Source organism: Gorilla gorilla, chromosome 19, assembly GCF_029281585.2.
Source record: "Gorilla gorilla gorilla isolate KB3781 chromosome 19, NHGRI_mGorGor1-v2.1_pri, whole genome shotgun sequence".
Classification (NCBI taxonomy): domain Eukaryota; kingdom Metazoa; phylum Chordata; class Mammalia; order Primates; family Hominidae; genus Gorilla; species Gorilla gorilla.
The window spans coordinates 24,120,201-24,139,070 of NC_073243.2; the positions used below are offsets into that span (position 1 = coordinate 24,120,201).

Sequence of the window (18,870 nt, forward strand, 5' to 3'; positions counted from 1 at the left end):
ATATATATGAAGTATATATAGTCTCCAAATATGTATATGAAGTATATATCCTCCAAATATGTATATGAAATGTGTATCCTCCAAATATATATGAAATATATATATCCTCCAAATATATATGAAATATATATATATCCTCCAAATATATATATATATAAAATATATATATACAAACTATTAGGTTTGTGCAAAAGTAATTGCAGTTTTTGCCATTATTATTATTATTTTTTTTGTGTGTGAGACGGAGTCTAACTCTGTCATCCAGGCTGGAGTGCAGTGGCGCAATCTTAGCTCACTGCAATCTCCGCCTCCCGGGTTCACGCCATTCTCCTGCCTCAGCCTCCCGAGTAGCTGGGACTACAGGTGCCTGCCACCACGTCTGGCTAATTTTTTGTATTTTTAGTAGAGACGGGATTTCACCGTGTTAGCCAGGATGGTCTCAATCTCCTGACCTCGTGATCTGCCCGCCTCGGCCTTCCAAAGTGCTGGGATTACAGGCATGAGCCACCACGCCAAGCCTTTGCCATTATTTTTAGTAGTTCCTGAATCCATGCATGAAGCTAAAACTTATTTATTTTATTTATTTATTTTTTTGAAGCCTACAGCACCCTGTCTTTTCTGGTAGTCTCCACTCCCCGCCCCAAGTATAAAGCTAAAATCTAAAGTCAATTTAAAGAATAGTATCAGATACATACCAGGACAGGTGGTAACAAAGACTCTCTCCTTGACCAAACCTTACTCAGCCTCCTCTTAGCCCTCTTCTTCACTAGGGCTCAGCCTTGGCTCCTGTCCTGACTTTGGCCTGCCCATCCCAGTTTTAGCAAGAATCCTGCCAAATCAGTTTAGGTTGGAGTCCTCCACTCTTGATATCTGCTGAACCCCTTCATCCCTTACCGTCGATGTATAAGAATTTGACTTGTGCCTCTAGCAAAAATCCTGTTAGCTCAGTTTAGCAAGAATGTCCCGACCCTTGATGTCTCCTCTTAGGAATTTTCCATCCACTGACCCCTTCACTCTGCTCATTGGCTATAAATCCCCAACTGGCTTTTCCTTATTCCAAGTTGAGACTGCTTTCTCTCTCCTAATGCAATAGTCTTGGATAAGTCTTCCTTACCATTTAATAAGTTTCAGAATAATTTCTTTCTTTAACAGTGGTACATTGACATGGGAAAAAAAAAACCATGAAAGTGGTACAAGAATAAGCAACTGACATTTGGGAAGTGTGGTAGCTGTGAGAATGTACCTCGCTCCTCTCCCACTACTGGGAGTTTAATGGACCCAGGTCCCCAGTTGCTGTGCTGTTGCAGTGGTTTGAATATTTGACCCTCCAAATCTCATATTGAAATTTGGTCCCCAGTTTTGGACTTGGGGCCTAATGGGAGGTGTTAGGGTCATGGTGGTGGATGCCTCATGAATGCCATCCTTGCGGTAGTGAGTGAGTTCTCATTCTATTTGTTCCCCTGAGAACTGGTTGTTAAAAAGAGCCTGGCACCTTCCCCCTCTCTCTTGCTTCATCTCTCAGCATGTGATCTGTACACACTGGCTCCCCTTCCACCAGGAGTGGAAGTTTCCTGAGCCCTGAGCCCCTTATCAGAAGCAGATGCTGGCACCCTGCTTCTTGTACAGCCTGCAGAACGCTGAGCCAAATAAACCTCTTTTCTTTATAAATTACCCAGCTGCAGGTATTCCTTTATATTATAGCAATGCAAACAGACTAAGACAGCTGTGAAATCCATCACTTTCTGCTGAGCCACGCCTCCCAGCCAATACAGGGTATGGTAGTGGTTCTAAAGCAGGCCCTTTCCCAGGAGACGCTCAAGCTTCTCCAACTGCCCTGCTGAGCTTTTCTTGGACTCCCATCAGTCCAAGGCATTTCCACTGACCCTTCTTCCTTTTCTCCTTCATTTGGAGTCAGATTTGCACCAGGGTCTGACAGCTGCTCTCCCAGGTCCCTCTCCATTTCTGTCACACAAGTGTTTCCCCAAATAAATCCTTGAACTTGGTGTCTGCTTCTTGGCAGATCCAGACTCAGACAAGAAGTACGGGAAACACTCCTCACACAATAAATTCCTCTTTGCAATTAGCTCCCACCAAGAGTTTGCCATTGTAGGTGAGTGTGTATTCTCCAGTTGTCAGACAACAAAAACCACATGCCTCAAGGGTTCCTCTTTGACTGGGCTATCAGGAAACTTACGGTCAAATTGGGGCCCAGCCTCAAAAATTAGCTCATCTCATGTGACAGGGATCTCTCTTCTTGGCTCCTTTCTGGTCCTCCTGCTTTATATTCTATTTAATCTATATCTGAATTGCTTCAGATTCCTTTGGAAGTAAGTAGAATAGAGATAACAAATTTAAAAATCAGCAGATTGCAGTCCAAGAGTTAAAATATGTTTAGGCCAAGTCACCATAGGTGCTAGTGCTCATGGTCTGGCCCCTTCTCAGACCCATGCAAAGCCTACGGGGTCCACATCCCTGAAGCCCCCACTTGGCAAGGCCTGGTCCTGAATCTCCTCCAGGCTGAGAGTGGACAGGATACTACAGCCGCATCTGCCCACCTGGTCCCTCTGCTGGGCAGAGCATCATCTCCCCAGACTGTCGAGGAAATCATTTAGCTCAGCATGAAGGTTGGTCACAGTCTTTCCTCCGTCTATGCATTTCCACCTTGCATGAAGATTTAATGAGTTAATGCAGGATGAGTTATTAGAAAATTAGCTGGTGCTAAGTCTTTTTTCTCTCTCCTCCCTCCTTCTCTCTCTCCCTCTCTTCCTTCGTTTCTTTTTTCCTTCCTTCTTCCTCTTATTCTGTCTTCCACTGTATATTTGCAAAGAAAGGCTGAAAACTGTGACAAATGTGATTTCCTCTCATTCCCCTCATCAGAAGCACAGCCAAGCCTTTGTCTTCTGAGCCTGGGTCCCCTTGCTTTGCAAGGGCAGTTGAGTTTTTATTTTCACAGAAAAATAGAGAAGTTGCCAGTAGCCCTGGGAGACCACTTCAAATAAATTTTGTTTTTCAATGTCTGGGTAGCTAAATCAAACTCTCAGGCTTTGGTCCACATCTGGATTGCTATGTGTTTTGTTTGGGCTTGTATAGTGTCTTAAAAAAAAAAAAGCAATGAATTAGCTGCCAACATTTACAAGTCAGGAGATTTTGCATAACATTTGGGTTTCTGGCATCTCTTGAAAATCTGACAATCTGTTGACACTGAACCTGGATTCTTCTCACATGTGACAATCATAGGGGGTGGGGAGCAATTGCCCCCTTAGATAAGCACAGCTTCTCTAGGTCTTTGTAGTTCCCCATGCCTCGGTTTCACTCATTTATATCCTCTGCCTGGCCCCGGAGGCACTGAGTCTGAGGCTCCTGGCAAGTTGATTGAGCCAATCAAGCTGGATTGTCTAAAAAGGTGCAGAAGAAGGTTGATGCTTTTAAAGAGGAGAGTGGCCCAGCCCAAGGGTGGAGGTTGGATTCCCTAAGACCGTAAACGCACAAGGGATATAGGGTTCCAGGGAATGAGGAAAATCAGACCGGCTGGGATAAAGCTTACCAGTGGTGGCAAAGGTCAGATGAGGGCCGCTAATCACTGAGCCCTGTGCCTCTGATGCCACAGCAAAGGTCTCCTGAGCCATCTTCACCAGAGCATGAGAATGTCCCTCAAGGCAGGCTCTATCTCCCTCTGCACCTTGCAAGTCTGGCCAAGCAGTTCTGGTGGCTGTAGCCACCGTGGACTGGAGACGACAGCCTTTTCCCACTACCCAGACTTTATAAACCCTGAGCTTCTCACAAACTCCCATGTAGGGGGAAGCACTCCAAGTGAATGATGCTAGAGTTCATCCTAACCTTGGAATATGAGGTTGAAGCTGGTTTTGATTTGATTAAATGAAAGAAAGAAATGGGATATTTCCTGTGACTCAAGTGGCTTAGCATTGTTCACATATGGTATGCAGGTCTAACATCCTTGATGACTCGAATAGTCAATAGATAAATGGCATCCATTATTATTATCCTCCTCTGCATCCAGGAATGTGGGATATTACTAATTAGGTATTAATATTATTATTAATATTAAACTTTTTTTATTTAAAATGTTTTTAACTTTTATTTTAGGCTCAGGAGGTACATGTGCAGGTTTGTTACCCAGATATATTGCTTGATGCTGAGGTTTGTAGTATGGATGATCACATCACCTAGGTACTATGAGTACTATTACTAATAATAGTACTACTCATATGAGTAGTACTAGTACCTAAACTAACTAGTTTTTCAACTCTTGCCCCTTTCCCTCCCTCCCCATTCTAGTAGCCCCCAGTTTCTATTGTTGCCATCTTTGTGTCCATGAGTACCCAAAGTTTAGCTCCCACCTATAAGTGAGAACATGCAGTATTTGGCTTTCTGTTCCTACATTAATTTGCTTAGTGTAATAGCTTCCAACTCCATCCATATTGCAACAAAGGATATGATTTCATTCTTTTTTATGGCTGCATAGTATTCCATGTTGTATATGTAACACATTTTCTTTATCCAGTCTATTGTTGACAGGCACCTAAGTAGATGCCACATCTTTGCTTTTGTGAATAGTGCTGCAATGAACGTGCAAGTGCATGGGTCTTTTTGATAGAATGATTTGTTTTTGGGGGGATATATACCCAGTAGTGGGATTGCTGGGTCGAATGGTAGCTCTGTTTTAAGTTCTTTGTGAAATCTCCAAACTGCTTTCCACAGTGGCTGAACTAGTTTACATTCTCACCAACAGTGTATAAGCATTCCCTTTACTCCACAGCCTTGCCAGCATCTGTTGTTTTTTGACTTTTTACTAGTAGCCATTCTGACTGGTGTGAGATGGTTTTGATTTGCATGTCTCTGATAATTAGTAATGTAGAGCATTTTTCCATATTTGTTGGCTGCTTGTATGTCTTCTTTTGAGAAGTGTCTGTTCATGTCTTTTACCCATTTTTTAAGTGGGGTTATTTGTTTTTTGCTTAATCAGTTGTGTAAATTCCTTATATATTCTGGATATTAGACCTCTGTTGGAATGCATACTTTGTGAATATTTTCTCCCATTCTGTAGGTTGTCTGTTTACTCTGTTGATAATTTCTTTTGCTGTGCAAAAGCTCTTTAGTGTAGGCCAGGCACGGTGGCTCATGCCTGTAATCCCAGCACTTTGGGAGGCAGAGGGGGGCAGATCACTTGAGGCCAGGAGTTCGAGACTAGCCTGGCTAACACGGCAAAATCCTGTCTCTACTAAAAATACAAAAATTAGCTAGGCGTAATGATGATCCCAGCTACACAGGAAGCTGAGGCACGAGAATCGATTAAACCTGGGGGGTGGAGATTGCAGTGAGCTGAGATTACGCCACTGCACTCCAGCCTGGGCAACAGAGCGAGACTATGTCTCAAAAAATCAAAACAAAACAAAAAGAAGTTTTTAGTATAATTAGGTCTCAATTGTCGATTTTTGTTTTTGTTGCAATTGCTTTTGAGGACTTAGTCATAAATTCTTTCAAAAGATTGATGTCTAGAATGGTGTTGCCTAGGATTCATATAGTTTGAGGTCTTACATTTAAATCTTTAATCTATCTTGAGTTAATTTTTGTATATGGGGAAGGGTAGTGGTTCAGTTTCATTCTTCTGCATATGGCTAGCCAGTTATCCCAGTACCATTTATTGAATAGAAAGTCCTTTCCCCATTGCTTATGTTTGTCAACTTTGTCAAAGATCAGGTGGCTGTAGATATTAGCTTTATTTCTGGATTCTCTATTGTGTTACATTGTTTATATGTCTATTTTTATACTAGTACCATGCTGTTTTTGTTACTGTAGCCTTGTAGTATAGTCTGAAGTTAGGTAATGTGATGCCTCCAGCTTGGTTCTTTTTACTTAGGATTGCTTTGGCTATTTTGGCCCTTTTTTGGTTCCATATAAATGTTAGAATAGTTTTTTTCTAGTTCTGTGAAAAATGACATTGGTAGTTTGATAGGAATAGTGTTGAATCTGTAGATTGCTTTGGGCGGTATGGACATTTTAACAATATTGATTCTTCCAATCCGTGACCATTGGAATAGTTTTCCATTTGTTCGTGTCATCTATAATTTCTTTTTAGCAGTGTTTTGTACTTCTGCTTGTAAAGATCTTTCACCTCCTTGGATATCTGACATTTAAACAGCACTTGAAAGTCATACACACAGAGAATCTTCCATAGGTGTGGTAAGGTGATGCTATGTGCTCACCAGACCAAGTTCATTTTTGTCACCAAGAGACAGCAAGACTACATTTCCCAAACTCTCCTGCAGTTAGATAATAGCCATGTGACTGCATTCTGGCCAATGGAATGTGGTGGAAGTGATTAAGTCTCTTGCAGGCCTGTGTTCCCTGCACTGTCCTCCATACTCCTCTTCCCTTTCCACAAGAGGGAATAAGTCTCATCACCTGCTTGAAGCCCAAATTGGACTGTGGTGAGAGTGAGAATAAGCATGTGTTGTCTTAATCCTCTGACATTTGGGGCCATTTGCTAAAGCAGCTACTATTCTCTGACTGACTCATGGATATGCAAAGTGTTTTCCAGTGTCTTATCTCACTTGATTCTGACAAGCACCCTGTGAGTTTGGCAGGACAAATACTGTTCTCCCTGTTTGATAGATTCCAGGTCTAGAGCCCTTACCTTTGTCACATATTGCCTCTCCAACCACAGAAAGTCACACCTAGAGGGCCCCCAGTACCCAGATGCACCTCTTCCAGCCTACACCTGATCCTCCTTACCCCTATGCAGTATAAAGGCTCAGATTGTTTGGAAAACCTTTGCAATCTTACTCCTGTTTGCAGGCATGGCAAAATAACAATAGCCTTAGTGCCTCTGAAATATTGCTCTTTTGCATACCCTGAAATAAATATTTTACCTCTCAGGTACCCCTCGTCTTAACTGTAGGATGGGAGGACTCCAAGAGCTGTGGAAAGGTGGAGAGTGTTAAAAACAATCACAGGCCAGGTACAGTGGCTCACGCCTGTAATCCCAGCACTTCGGGAGGCCGAGGCAGGTGTATCACCTGAGGTCAGGAGTTCGAGACCAGCCTGGGCAACACGGTGAAACCCCATCTCTACTAAAAATACAAAAAAATTAGCTGGACACGGTGGTGCATGCCTGTAATCCCAGCTACTTGGGAGGTTGAGGCTGGAGAATCGCTTGAACCTGGGAGGTGGAAGTTGCAGTCAGCCAAGATGGTGCCATTGCATTCCAGCCTGGGTGACAGAGAGAGACTCTGTCTCAAAAAAAAAAAAAAAAAAAAAATCATAATGTGGAAAGACAACTGCAGTCCTGGTCATCCTGATTGGGGGATGTTTCCTTTTATCCACTGGATCTGGGAATCATCTGCCACACCTTTGGAGGGGGAAGTCAGTGGTTTCACCTGCCCAGCATCCCTCCCTGCTTATTGCAGTCTTGGTGGGACTGTGACCCAGGTGCCTACTTAGCTTCAGCCTTGGTGTGGGCACAGGACCAAGCTGCCCAAGGACTGATACTCTCTGTCTCTGTCTCTCTCAGACAGCCTTGTTCAGAGAATGGCCAGGAGGGAAGGATGCCTGGTGTGCTCTCCAAGGACACTGTCTATCTCTCTCCATCCTTTTGGCAGGGCTACCCTTCCCCTGCCCTTTCTGGTGTCTGGTGCATCAGATTTTCCTTAGATGCTTGGCCACATTTTTAAAAAATTAAATTGGCCACATCAGTTTATATTGCTTATATATAATAAACCTTTATTGGTGCACCTCTTTTCCTAAAAGACAGCATGGCATGTATTTATTGTTATAAAGTGAGTGCAAAGTAAGCTGGTTTTGAAATACCTTGATGTGTCACTTAACTACGGCAATATGTTCCAAGAAATATGTCACGGGGCAATTTCATCATTGTATGAATATCACAGAGCGCACTTACACAAACCTATACAGCATAGCCTACTACACACCTAGGCTACAAACCTACACAGCGTGTGACTGCACTGAGTACTGTAGGCAGTTGTCACACAATGGTATCTGTGTGTCTAAACACATCTAAACATAGAAAAGGTACAGTAAAAATATGGTACTCTCTTATGGGACCGCTGCTGTTTATAAGGCTCGTCGTTGACCAAAACATTGCCAATATGCAGTGCCTGATTGTATTTAGGAGATTTTCACAGAGCTTCCCCATCCTGAGCCTCCCACCCCAAACCCCAGCTGGTTACAGATGACCCAGAATATTGTAACACCAGGATTCACTGGGGTTGCCTGACTCCGTGGAGCTACTTCTGATTGGATGAGGCTCTCTGAGGATGGATGGATGGTTGGATGGATGGATGGATGTCAAAAGAATTTATGCCATAGGAATATTAGCAACCGAGCAGCTGACCCTGCCTAGGGGATGCCCTTCCCTTCCCCAGGACATGGATCTTTAGGGGAATTAGAGTCTCGGCGTGGTGGCCTAAGGTGTGATCTTTGACTTTCCGGGTGACCAATAGATGACACACATCTTGGTGGGGGTTGGTCATCTTTCCCTGTTGTCCCAGGTTGACGTAGGGTGAAGAGTCCAGGCTTTGAAATCAGCCAGACTAGGCCCCACTTCTGGCTTTGCCACTTACTAGCTGTGTGGCTTTGAGCAAATTATATAACCTCTCCAAGCCTCAGTTTCCCTCTCAGAAAAATGAGGATAATCATCGTGCTAGCCCCACCTCACAGAATCCTTCTGGCATTTGTGCAAAGCAATCCATACTGAAATCATTAAGCCTAGACACTGGAGCTAGATTGTTGGGTTCCACTCCTGATTTGACCACTCAATAGTTATGTGACTGGGGGAAAAGTACCTGCCCCTGGCATGCCTCCATTTCACCTTCTGTAAAACGAGAGTAATAATACCTGTCTTAGGAGGTTAACCAAGACTAAATGAGTTAATATTTGTCAAGTGCTTTTATCCCTCCTCAATCCATTGTAAGTGCTATATAGGTTTTTGTTAAATAGTCACAAGTATTTGGCAATCAATCTTGGCTATTCTTGTCATTATTCCCATTGTCAAGCTCAGTGTCCAGCGAGCAGTTGGAGCCTTGTGCAAGTGTGTAGATGTCCAACTCTCAAGATGTTCTTACATTTAGGCAGGATCCCTGAATTGGGGTCTTGCAGCCTGTCTACGTGCAGGGGGTCCTGCCAGCCCTAGAGGCATCCTCACCCATGAGAAGGGCCTTCTCCACTTGGCAGCAGGCTCACTAGACCCCTTTCCCCCCACCACACTGACCTGAGCTCTCCATGGGAGCCTTTGGGTGTAGGAGGAGGAGGATGTGGTTGTCTCGGGCAGCAGAATAGAGAACAAGGTGGTTGCTTTTCTGCACAGAGGTGGTTCTGCAAAATAAGAGGTAGTTAATTAGTGGAAGCAGTGGGAAGGTGCAGAAAGCACCTTGGGAAATGGAGAAGCTCCTAAGGGACCTAGGCTTCTAGCACACTGGGGGGAAGTCTAGATGTATTTAAGAAAACTTATGACTGGGTGCAGTGGCTCATGCCTGTAATCCCAGCACGTTGGGAGGCCAAGGCGGGTGGATCACTTGAGGTCAGGAGTTCGAGACCAATGCAACAAACATGGTGAAACCCCGTCTCTACTAAAAATACAAAAAATTAGCTGGGCATGGTGGCAGGTGCCTGTAATTCCAGCTACTCAGGAGGCTGAGGCAGGAGAATCGCCTGAACCTGGGAGGTGGATGTTGCAGTGAGCTGCGATGGTGCCATTGCACTCCAGCCTGGGCGAGGGTGAGACTGGCTCAAAAAAAAAAAAAAAAAAAAAAAAAAGAAAGAAAGAAAAAAGAGAAAACTTATATAGTGCTTACTATGTGCCAGGCATCACTCTTCTAAGCACTTAAGAAATGCCAACTTTTTAATATTAATATTAAGCTTATGAGGCAGGTTCTATCTCTCCCCCGTCCCCAGTTCTGCAGATGGGGAAACTGAAACACAGAGAGGCTAAATAGCTATTCAAAGTTAAATAGCTAGTAAGCAAGGAATGAGGACTTGGAACTCAGACCGTCTGGCTCTAGAGCCCTCCCTTAAGCATGACCTCTGTCTGCCCCACTGTGACCGCAGTGGGAGGTCCTCCCAGAGTCTGCTCCCCAGAGCGATAAACCCAATGACTAGAACGCAGAGGAACTCCAAACAAACCTAAGAGATTGTTTTTGGAGAGAAAACAAGCAAACAAACAAACAAACGTATAACTGGGAAAGCTAATCTAAAAAGAGATAACGAAGAGACAATATTAGAAATGATAAATGTCATATATATATTTCTTTATACCAAAAAAGAAAATCTGAGTCCCCTGTGTCACACATGGTTTTCTAGGACAATAAAAATGACTCAAAAGGCTCTAGAAGAGTTAGAAAAACTGCTTATATTTGTAACCAGTGAGGAAATAGAGACAGTTGTCGAAGAACTAGCTCTAAGAGAGTGATGTCTGGCTCAGATAGTTCTTCTGATAAGTTTTTTCAAACCTACAAAGAAAATATCTACGTTATTTAATCTGCTCCAAAGCATGGAGAAAGAAGAGAAGATTCTCAGTTTATTGGACAAGGCCAGCTTCACCTTGATACCAAAATCTAATAAAGGTAGTTAAAAAAAAATAGATCACGCACTTCACACCCATTGGAATGACCATTTTAGATATACAGAAAAAAAAAAAAAAAAAAAAACCGGCCGGGCACGATGTTTCACGCCTGTAATCCCAGCATTTTAGGAGGCCGAGGCGGGCAGATCACGAGGTCAGGAGATGGAGATCATCCTGGCTAACATGGTGAAACCCTGTCTCTACTAAAAATACAAAAATTAGCTGGGCGTGGTGGCAGGCGCCTGTAGTCCCAGCTACTTGGGAGGCTGGGGCAGGAGAATGGCGTGAACCCCGGGAGGCGGAGCTTGCAGTGAGCCGAGATCGCGCCACTGCACTCCAGCCTGGGCAACAGGGTGAGACTCCGTCCCAAAACAAAACAAAACAAAACAAACCAACCAAACAAAAAACCACAAAATAACAAGCATTGGCAAGGATGTGGAGAAACTGGATTTGTTTGGAGTCCCCCTGCTTTCCAGTCATTGAGTTTATTGCTCTGGGGCGCAGACTCTGGGAGGATGCGGTGCATTGCTGGTGGGAATTCAACATGGCATTGCTGCTGTGGAAAATGGTATGGCATGTTCTTCAAAAAGTCAAGCATAGAATTATCACATGATCTAACAATTTCACTTTTAGGTAAAGACCCAAACGAATTGAAAACAGGAACTCAAACAGATACTTGCACACCAATATTAATAGAAGCATTATTCAAAACAGCAAAATGGTAGAAGCAACTCAAATGTCCATCAACAGAGAAGCAATGAACAGATAAACAAAATATGATGTATACATAGAGTGGAAAGTTATTCAGCCTTAAAAAGGAATGAAATTCAGATATATGCTGCATCATGGATGAACCTTGAGAACATTATGCTGAGTGAAGTCAGTCATAAAAGGACAAATATTGTATAATTCCACTAATATTAGATACCTAGAATAGGCAAATTCACAGAGGCAGAGACAGCAAGTATGAGAGAGGTTACCAGGGACTGGGGAAGGGGTGAAAGGGAAGTTACTGTTTAATGGGTACAGAGTCTCTGTTTGGAATGATGAGAAGGTTCTGGAAATGGATAGCAGTAATGGTTGCTCAATATTGTGAATGTACTTAATGCCATTGAATTATATACTTAAAAATGGTTAAGATGGTAAATTTTACATATCCATATTTTACCAAAATAGCAAACTAGACCACACTTACATACAAATATCAATATAACATTTAAAAATAGATATCAACTCATTGAATTCAGCAATGGATTGTAATTATAATGTACTACAATTTCAGCCTACTGACAATCATAGAAATGAATATTAAAATGAGAGTAGCAGGCCAGGTGCGGTGGCTCACACCTGTAATCCCAGCACTTGGGGAGGCCGAGGTGGGTGGATCATGAGGTCAAGAGTTCGAGACCAGCCTGACCAACGTGGTGAAACCCCGTCTCTACTAAAAAATAAAAAAAATTAGCCAGGTGTGGTGGTGTGTGCCTGTAATCCCAGCTACTTGGGAGGCTGAGGTAGGAGAATCACTTGAACCCGGGAGGTGGAGGTTGTAGTGAGTCAAGATGTCGCTACTGCACTCCAGCCTGGGTGACAGAGGGAGACTCTGTCTCAAAAAAAAAGAAAAAAAAATGAGAGTGGCAAAAATTATGACAAAAGATAATGACATCCAGTATTGGCAAGGATAGGATATGAGAAAATTTCCAGTCATACATAGTTGGTGAGAAGAGAAATTAGTATAGCCTTTCTGGGTGATTGCTGGACAATATTTATCGAAATTCAAAATATTCATACTTTTTTGTCTAAGCAATTCCACTTTTAAAAACCTATCCGAAGGGAAATATTGGACAAATGGATAAATGATATGTACAACAACATTCATTAAAACATTGTTAACAATAGAGAAAAACCAGAAAAAAAAATAAAAGCACAATTATAGAGTACCAAGTAAATAAATTAATCTGTGCAACAAAATACTATGCAGTTATAAAATTATGGTGTACATCTGTATTGGCTGAATTCGGAAGATACAATACCATTTACAATAGCTCCAAATATTTTTTTTTAAATAAATATTTAGGTGGGGCTCAGTAGCTCACGCCTGTAATCCCAGCACTTTGGGAGGCCGAGGCGGGCAGATCACAAGATCAGCAGATGGAGACCATCCTGGCTAACACGGTGAAACCCCGTCTCTACTAAAAATACAAAAAATTAGCCGGGGGTGGTGGCGGGCGCCTGTAGTCCCAGCTACTCGGGAGGCTGAGGCAGGAGAATGGTGTGAAGTCGGGCGGTGGAGCTTGCAGTGAGCCAAGATTGTGCCACTGCACTCCAGCCTGGGTGACAGAGCAAGACTCCATCTCAAAAAATAATAATAATAATAATAAAATAATAAATAAATATTTAGAGAGAAATCTAACAAAACGTGCAGGAGCCATATGATGAAAACCATGAAATGCTGATTAGATAAATCACAGAAGACCTAAATAAATGGAGAGAAATACTGTGTTCATTGTTTGGAAGACCCAGTATAGTTAAGATGTCAATTCTCAGCCAGGCGCAGTGGCTCACATCTGTAATCCCAGCACTTTGGGAGGCCAAGGGGGGGCAGATCACGAGGCCAGGAGATCAAGACCATCCTGGCTAACACGGTGAAACCCTGTCTCTACTAAAAATAGAAAAAATTAGCTGGGTGTGGTGGCATGCGCCTGTAGTCCCAGCTACTCGGGAGGCTGAGGCAGGAGAATCGTTTGAACCCAGGAGGCGGAGGTTGCAGTGAGCTGAGATCATGCCACTGTACTCCAGCCTGGTGACAGAGAGAGACTCCGTCTGAAAAAAAAAAAAAAAAGTCAATTCTCTCCAAAATGATTTACATATTTAAGGTAATTCCAATAAAAATACCAGCAGGATTTTTTTTTTCGTAGATACATATAAGTCAATTCTAAAGTTTATAGGGAAAGACAGAGGAATTGGATTAGCCAAACAGTTTTGAAAATGAATAATGCCTGAGGACTCACACTCCTTTATTTTTATTTTTTTTTGAAACGGAGTCTTGCTCTGTCGCCAGGCTGGAGTGCAATGCGTGATCTTGGCTCACTGCAACCTCCGCCGCCTGGGTTCAAGCAATTCTCCTGCCTCAGCCTCCCAAGTAGCTGGGACTACAGGCACACGCTACCATGCCCAGGTAATTTTTGTATTTTTAATAGAGACAGGGTTTCACTATGTTGGCCAGGCTGGTCTTGAACTCCTGACCTCGTTATCCTCCTGCCTTGGTCTCCCAAAGTGCTGGGATTACAGGTGTGAGCCACCACGCTCAGCTTCGCACTCCTTATTTTAAGAATTACTATAAAGTTATTAGTGAAGGGCTAGACACATAAATCAATGGAACAGAACGAAGAGTTCGGAAGCAGGCCCACACAGATATGGCTAATTGATTTTTGATAAAGTTGTAAAGGCAAGTCAATGGAGAAAGGAGTCTTTTCAACAAATGGTGATGGAACAGTTGATCATCAATATGCAAAACAAGAAGCAAAACCTTGACATAAATTCCAGACCTTACACAAAAATAAACTAAAAGTGGACATAGATTTGAATGTAAAATTCAAAACAATAAACTTTTAGAAGAAAGCATAGGAAAAAATCCTTGTAACCTCATGTGAAGGAAGAAGTTTTTGGATACAATACCAAAGCATGATCCATAAGAGAAAAAAAATGACAAATTAGACTTCATCGAAATTTAAAACTTTGGTTTTATGACAGATACCTTTAACAAAATGAAAAAACAGGCCGGGCACAGTGGCTCACACCTGTAATCCCAACATTTGGGAGGCCAAGGTGGGTGGATCACCTGAGGTCAGGAGTTCAAGACTAGCCTGGCCAATATAGTGAAACCCCATTTCTACTAAAAATACAAACATTAGTTGGCTGTGGTGGCGCATGCCTGTAATCCCAGTTACTCAGGAGGCTGAGGCAGGAGAATCACTTGAACCCGGGCAGCAGAGGTTGTAGTGAGCTGAGATCGCGCCACTGCACTCTAGCCTGGGTGACAGAGCGAGACTCCATCTCAGAAACAAAACAAAACAAAACAAAACAACAACAACAAAATAAAATAAAATAATAAAATAAAATGAAGAAGCAAAGTATAGACCTAGAGAAAATATTTGCAAATCACGTCTGACAAAAAAAAAAAAAAAAAGAAAACTAGGATAAATAAATAACTCTCAAAATTCAACAGTAAGAAAACAAATAATACTCCCCAAATGGGCAAAAGATCTAAATAAATACTTTACTAAAAAAGATATGTGGATGGCAAATAAACACATAAAAAAATGCTCAATGCTATCAGCAGTTTGGGAAAGGCAGGTGAAAACCATGAGATCTCACTATATGCCTATTAGAAGGACTAAGATTTTAAAATGAGCAATAGAAAGTGCTGGAGAGCACATGGAGGAACTGAAATTCTCTCTTTTTAAAAATTATACTTTAAGTTCTGGGATACATGTGCAGAACGTGCAGGTTTGTTACATTGGTATACACGTGCCATGGTGGTTTGCTGCACCCATCAACCCGTCAGGAGGAATTGGAATTCTCATACGTTACTGGTGAGAATGCAAAATGGCACAGCCATTCTGGAAAACAGTTTGACAATTTCTCATAAAGTTATGCGTCACTTACTGTATGATCCCGTAATCCCTAGCTGTTTCCTCCAGAGAAATAAAAACTTATGTTCACACAAACACCTGCTCATGGATATATATAGCAGCTCTATTCAGAATGGCCCCAAACTGGAAACAACACAAATGCCTTCAGTGGGTGTGTGGATAAGCAAACTGTGATACACCCACACAGCAGAATACTCAGCATTAAAAAGAGAACTACGTGCAACGACACGCGTGAATCTCAGAGACATGCTGAGTAAAGGCAGCCAGGCTCTAAATCCTGCATGCCGTATGGTTCCATTTATATGACATTCTAGAAACGAAAATAAAAACAAAAACTACAGGGTCAGAAAATAGGTCAGTGTCAGATAAAGGAGTCTTTATCTCTTTTTTAGTCAAACTTTTAATTCTGAGATAACTGTAAATTCCCATGCAGTGGCAAGAAATAACACAGAGTTTCTGGGTACCCTTTACCCAGTTTCCCCCCAGTGATAACATCTTGCAAACAATGTTACTGTATCAAAATCAAGATATTGGTCAGGCGTGGTGGCTCATGCCTATAATCCCAACACTTTGGGATGGTGAGGCAGGTGGATCACTTGAGGTCAGGAGTTCGAGACCAGGCTGGCCAAAATGGTGGAACCACGTCTCTAATAAAAATACAAAAATTAACCAGGCATGGTGGCAGGTGCCTGTAATCCCAGCTACTCGGGAGGCTGAAGCAGGAGAATTGCTTGAACCCGGGAGATGGAGTTTGCAGTGAGCTGAGGTCTTACCACTGCACTCCAGCCTGGGTGAAAGAGTGAAACTCCATCTCAAAAACAAACAAACAAAAAACCCCAGGATGTTGATGTCGATACATTTTATTCCGATTTCCCCAGTTTCACCTGTACTTGTGTGTGTGTCAGTCTCTTACCTTTTAATGATACACACTAAACTACAAAAAAAGTGATATTACTTACCCATAAACAGTGGGGTCACAGGTAATTTTTAATACATTTCTACATTTTCTGATTTCTTAATATTAAGTACATTTGACCTTATTTTTTACTGTGTAACAGATGGCACACACAAAAGAAGAGAGCTAATATATTATGTTCAGGGACATAGTAATTACATGAACATCTGGGAGCCCGCCAGTCAATTTAAGAACATTGTGCTGTGGGTTTAACATTTAAAATAAAAACAACAACAACAATAAAACTATTAAAATAATCCCCCTTTACCCCTCCCTGGGCTCCAGGGACTCCTGTACTAAGAGGCTGATCCATGCTGTGCTGTGGGCGTGACTGACTGGAGTCTGAAGAATTGAGTTTGAGTCTGGGTCTCCCACCATTGGCCTGTGTGGCCCATTTCTGGCCTCTCTGAGCCTCAGCCACCTCCTTTGTGAGATCACACACCTAAAAGCGCAAGGTAGAATGTCAGACTATTGAACAACACCTCGTAGATAAAGGGCTGGGCTCGGAGATCAGGGACTTGAAACCCCAGTACAGAGAGGAACGTGTCAACCATCCATGCCGTTCTGTCTAAAAATGCTCCCTGGCCTGTTTTTGTGAATAAAAGTAGGCATTGAAATTGGAATGAATGATGAAAATTCAAACATGAAAACTCCAACTTTCTGAAATTTTATTTCATGAAAATGAGACTCTGGCTGAGTTTGAGGCATTTCCAGTCTAAGGGGGAGGAGCTGAAAATGGCAAGACAGTGTGAGCAGAGCCATTGCGTGGGGTAGACAGGCAGGTGGGCATGAGGCAGATTCAGGTCCTGCCCCCACAACCAGTGGTAGAGGGAAGTCAAGAGGAGCTTTCCAGATGGGATGGGCTGGGGTTCCCAGTTCTCCCTCTATGACCTGTGTGGATGTGGAGAATGATCATTATAACCTCCCCCTGAACTGCCCCACCAGGTCCAAGCCACCATCATCTCTTGTATGAATCATGGCAGTACCCCTATGGGGTCTCCCAGCTTCCGTTCTTTCCCCTTATAATCCATTTTCTGATTCAAGATCTCCAATGGCTTCTCCTTGATCTTCTAGTGAACGCCATGCTGCTGACAAGCTCATCTGATTGGGCTCCAGCGCACCTCTCCAGCTGCATCTCGTCCTGCCAAACTTGGTCCTACCTCAGGACCTTTGCACACCCCTGCCTGGAGCACCCTTCCCCCAGCTTTCCCCACAGCTGGCTCCCTCTCAACATTCAGGTCTTGTTGTCAATGTCACTGCCTCAGAGGTCTTTCCTGAACGTCCTGTCCAAAATAGCCCTCCCTGTCACACTGTAGCACACTCTGATTTTATTCATAGCATTTATCAGTATGGAAATTTTTCCTGTCAGGCTTAGTTTTCTTGGCTAATCATTAGAATGCGAACTCGGCAAATACTGGGATGGGGCGTGTCTTCTTCACTGCAGCATGTCCAGCATCTAGGGCAGCAGCCACTCAGTGGACAATGAATACCTATTTTAGATAAATATTTGATGAATGAATGAAAGTGAAGAATATTGCCAAAAGCCACGTGGCCATGAAGGATAGAACCAGGGCTAGAGCCCAGATCTCAACCTGGGGTGTGGGGTCATGGCCACTTCCCCTGACATCCGCATGCCTTCCTTTCCCCTCTGTAAACCTCACAGAACCCCCCTCTGTCTTTGTGAAATAAAATGAACACGAACTTCTGTCTGGGGCGGCCTGGGTTAATAATGAACACGGGGCAGCCTCAAAAGAAAAGAAATCTCACAGATAAAGACTAAAAGAGAAGTGTAAGATACCAGGAATTTTTGTGGCAAATGGAGAGTGCTTCTGGGCTGATTTTTAATTGAAAGTAAAATTCCCCTTTGGGAGGCTGAGGCAGGCGGATCACAAGATCAGGAGATCGAGACCATCCTAGCTAACATGGTGAAACCCTGTCTCTACTAAAAATACAAAAAATTAGCTGGGTGTGGTGGCAGGTGCCAGTAATCCCAGCTACTTGGGAGGCTGAGGCAGGAGAATTGCTTGAATCCGGGAGGCAGAGGTTGCAGTGAGCTGCAATCGTGCCACTGCACACCAGCCTGGGCAACAAGAGTGAAACTCTGTCTCAAAAAAAAAAAAAAAAAAAAAAAAGGAAAGTAAAATTCTAAGAAACTTTACCAGTAACTGTCAGAAAGCCTCCCTATTCATTTGTTCATTCCTTCATTCACTCACGCATTCACTCATCAAACATTTATTCAGCGTTTCTATATATTTGTGCAGGTGCTGCTTCCTTGCTCCTCCCACAGGAGACCTTTGTGGTCGATTTCCTGTCCTTTGGGGCTGCTGACCACACCAGCGTGGGGGAAGAGCCCCCAGGGGATGAGCTTGCACGTAGACAGGAAATGGAAATAGAAGCAGCTCATTCTCAAAATGCATCAACATCAAATGTGTCTTCGTTTCAGGAATGAGAAGAATTTTTTAGGAAATAAAGCTTGCCCTTTCAAGCACCAAACCACGCCTCTGAATGTTTTCTCAATTAATCTTTTTTTTTTTTTTTTTTTTGTTTTGAGACAGTTTTGCTCTTGTCGCCCAGGCTGGAGTGCAGTGACGCGATCTCGGCTCACTGCAACCTCCGCCTCCTGGGTTCAAACGATTCTCTTGCCTTAGCCTCCCTGAGGCTAGGAA

At 43.0% G+C, this 18,870-nt stretch overlaps 1 protein-coding gene across 3 annotated transcripts in view; it reads right to left on the reverse strand.

Annotated features, from left to right (window-relative positions):
* Positions 1-18,870, reverse strand: part of PIK3R6 (phosphoinositide-3-kinase regulatory subunit 6) — a 65,990-nt gene that overhangs the window by 37,861 nt on the left and 9,259 nt on the right. For all 3 annotated transcript variants that reach the window (XM_055367473.2, XM_055367475.2, XM_055367474.2), the window contains exon 2: positions 9,248-9,351. In XM_055367473.2, the coding sequence (XP_055223448.2) occupies positions 9,248-9,260 (13 nt within the window). In that variant the 5' untranslated portion in view covers positions 9,261-9,351. The remainder of the gene's footprint in view (positions 1-9,247; positions 9,352-18,870) is intronic.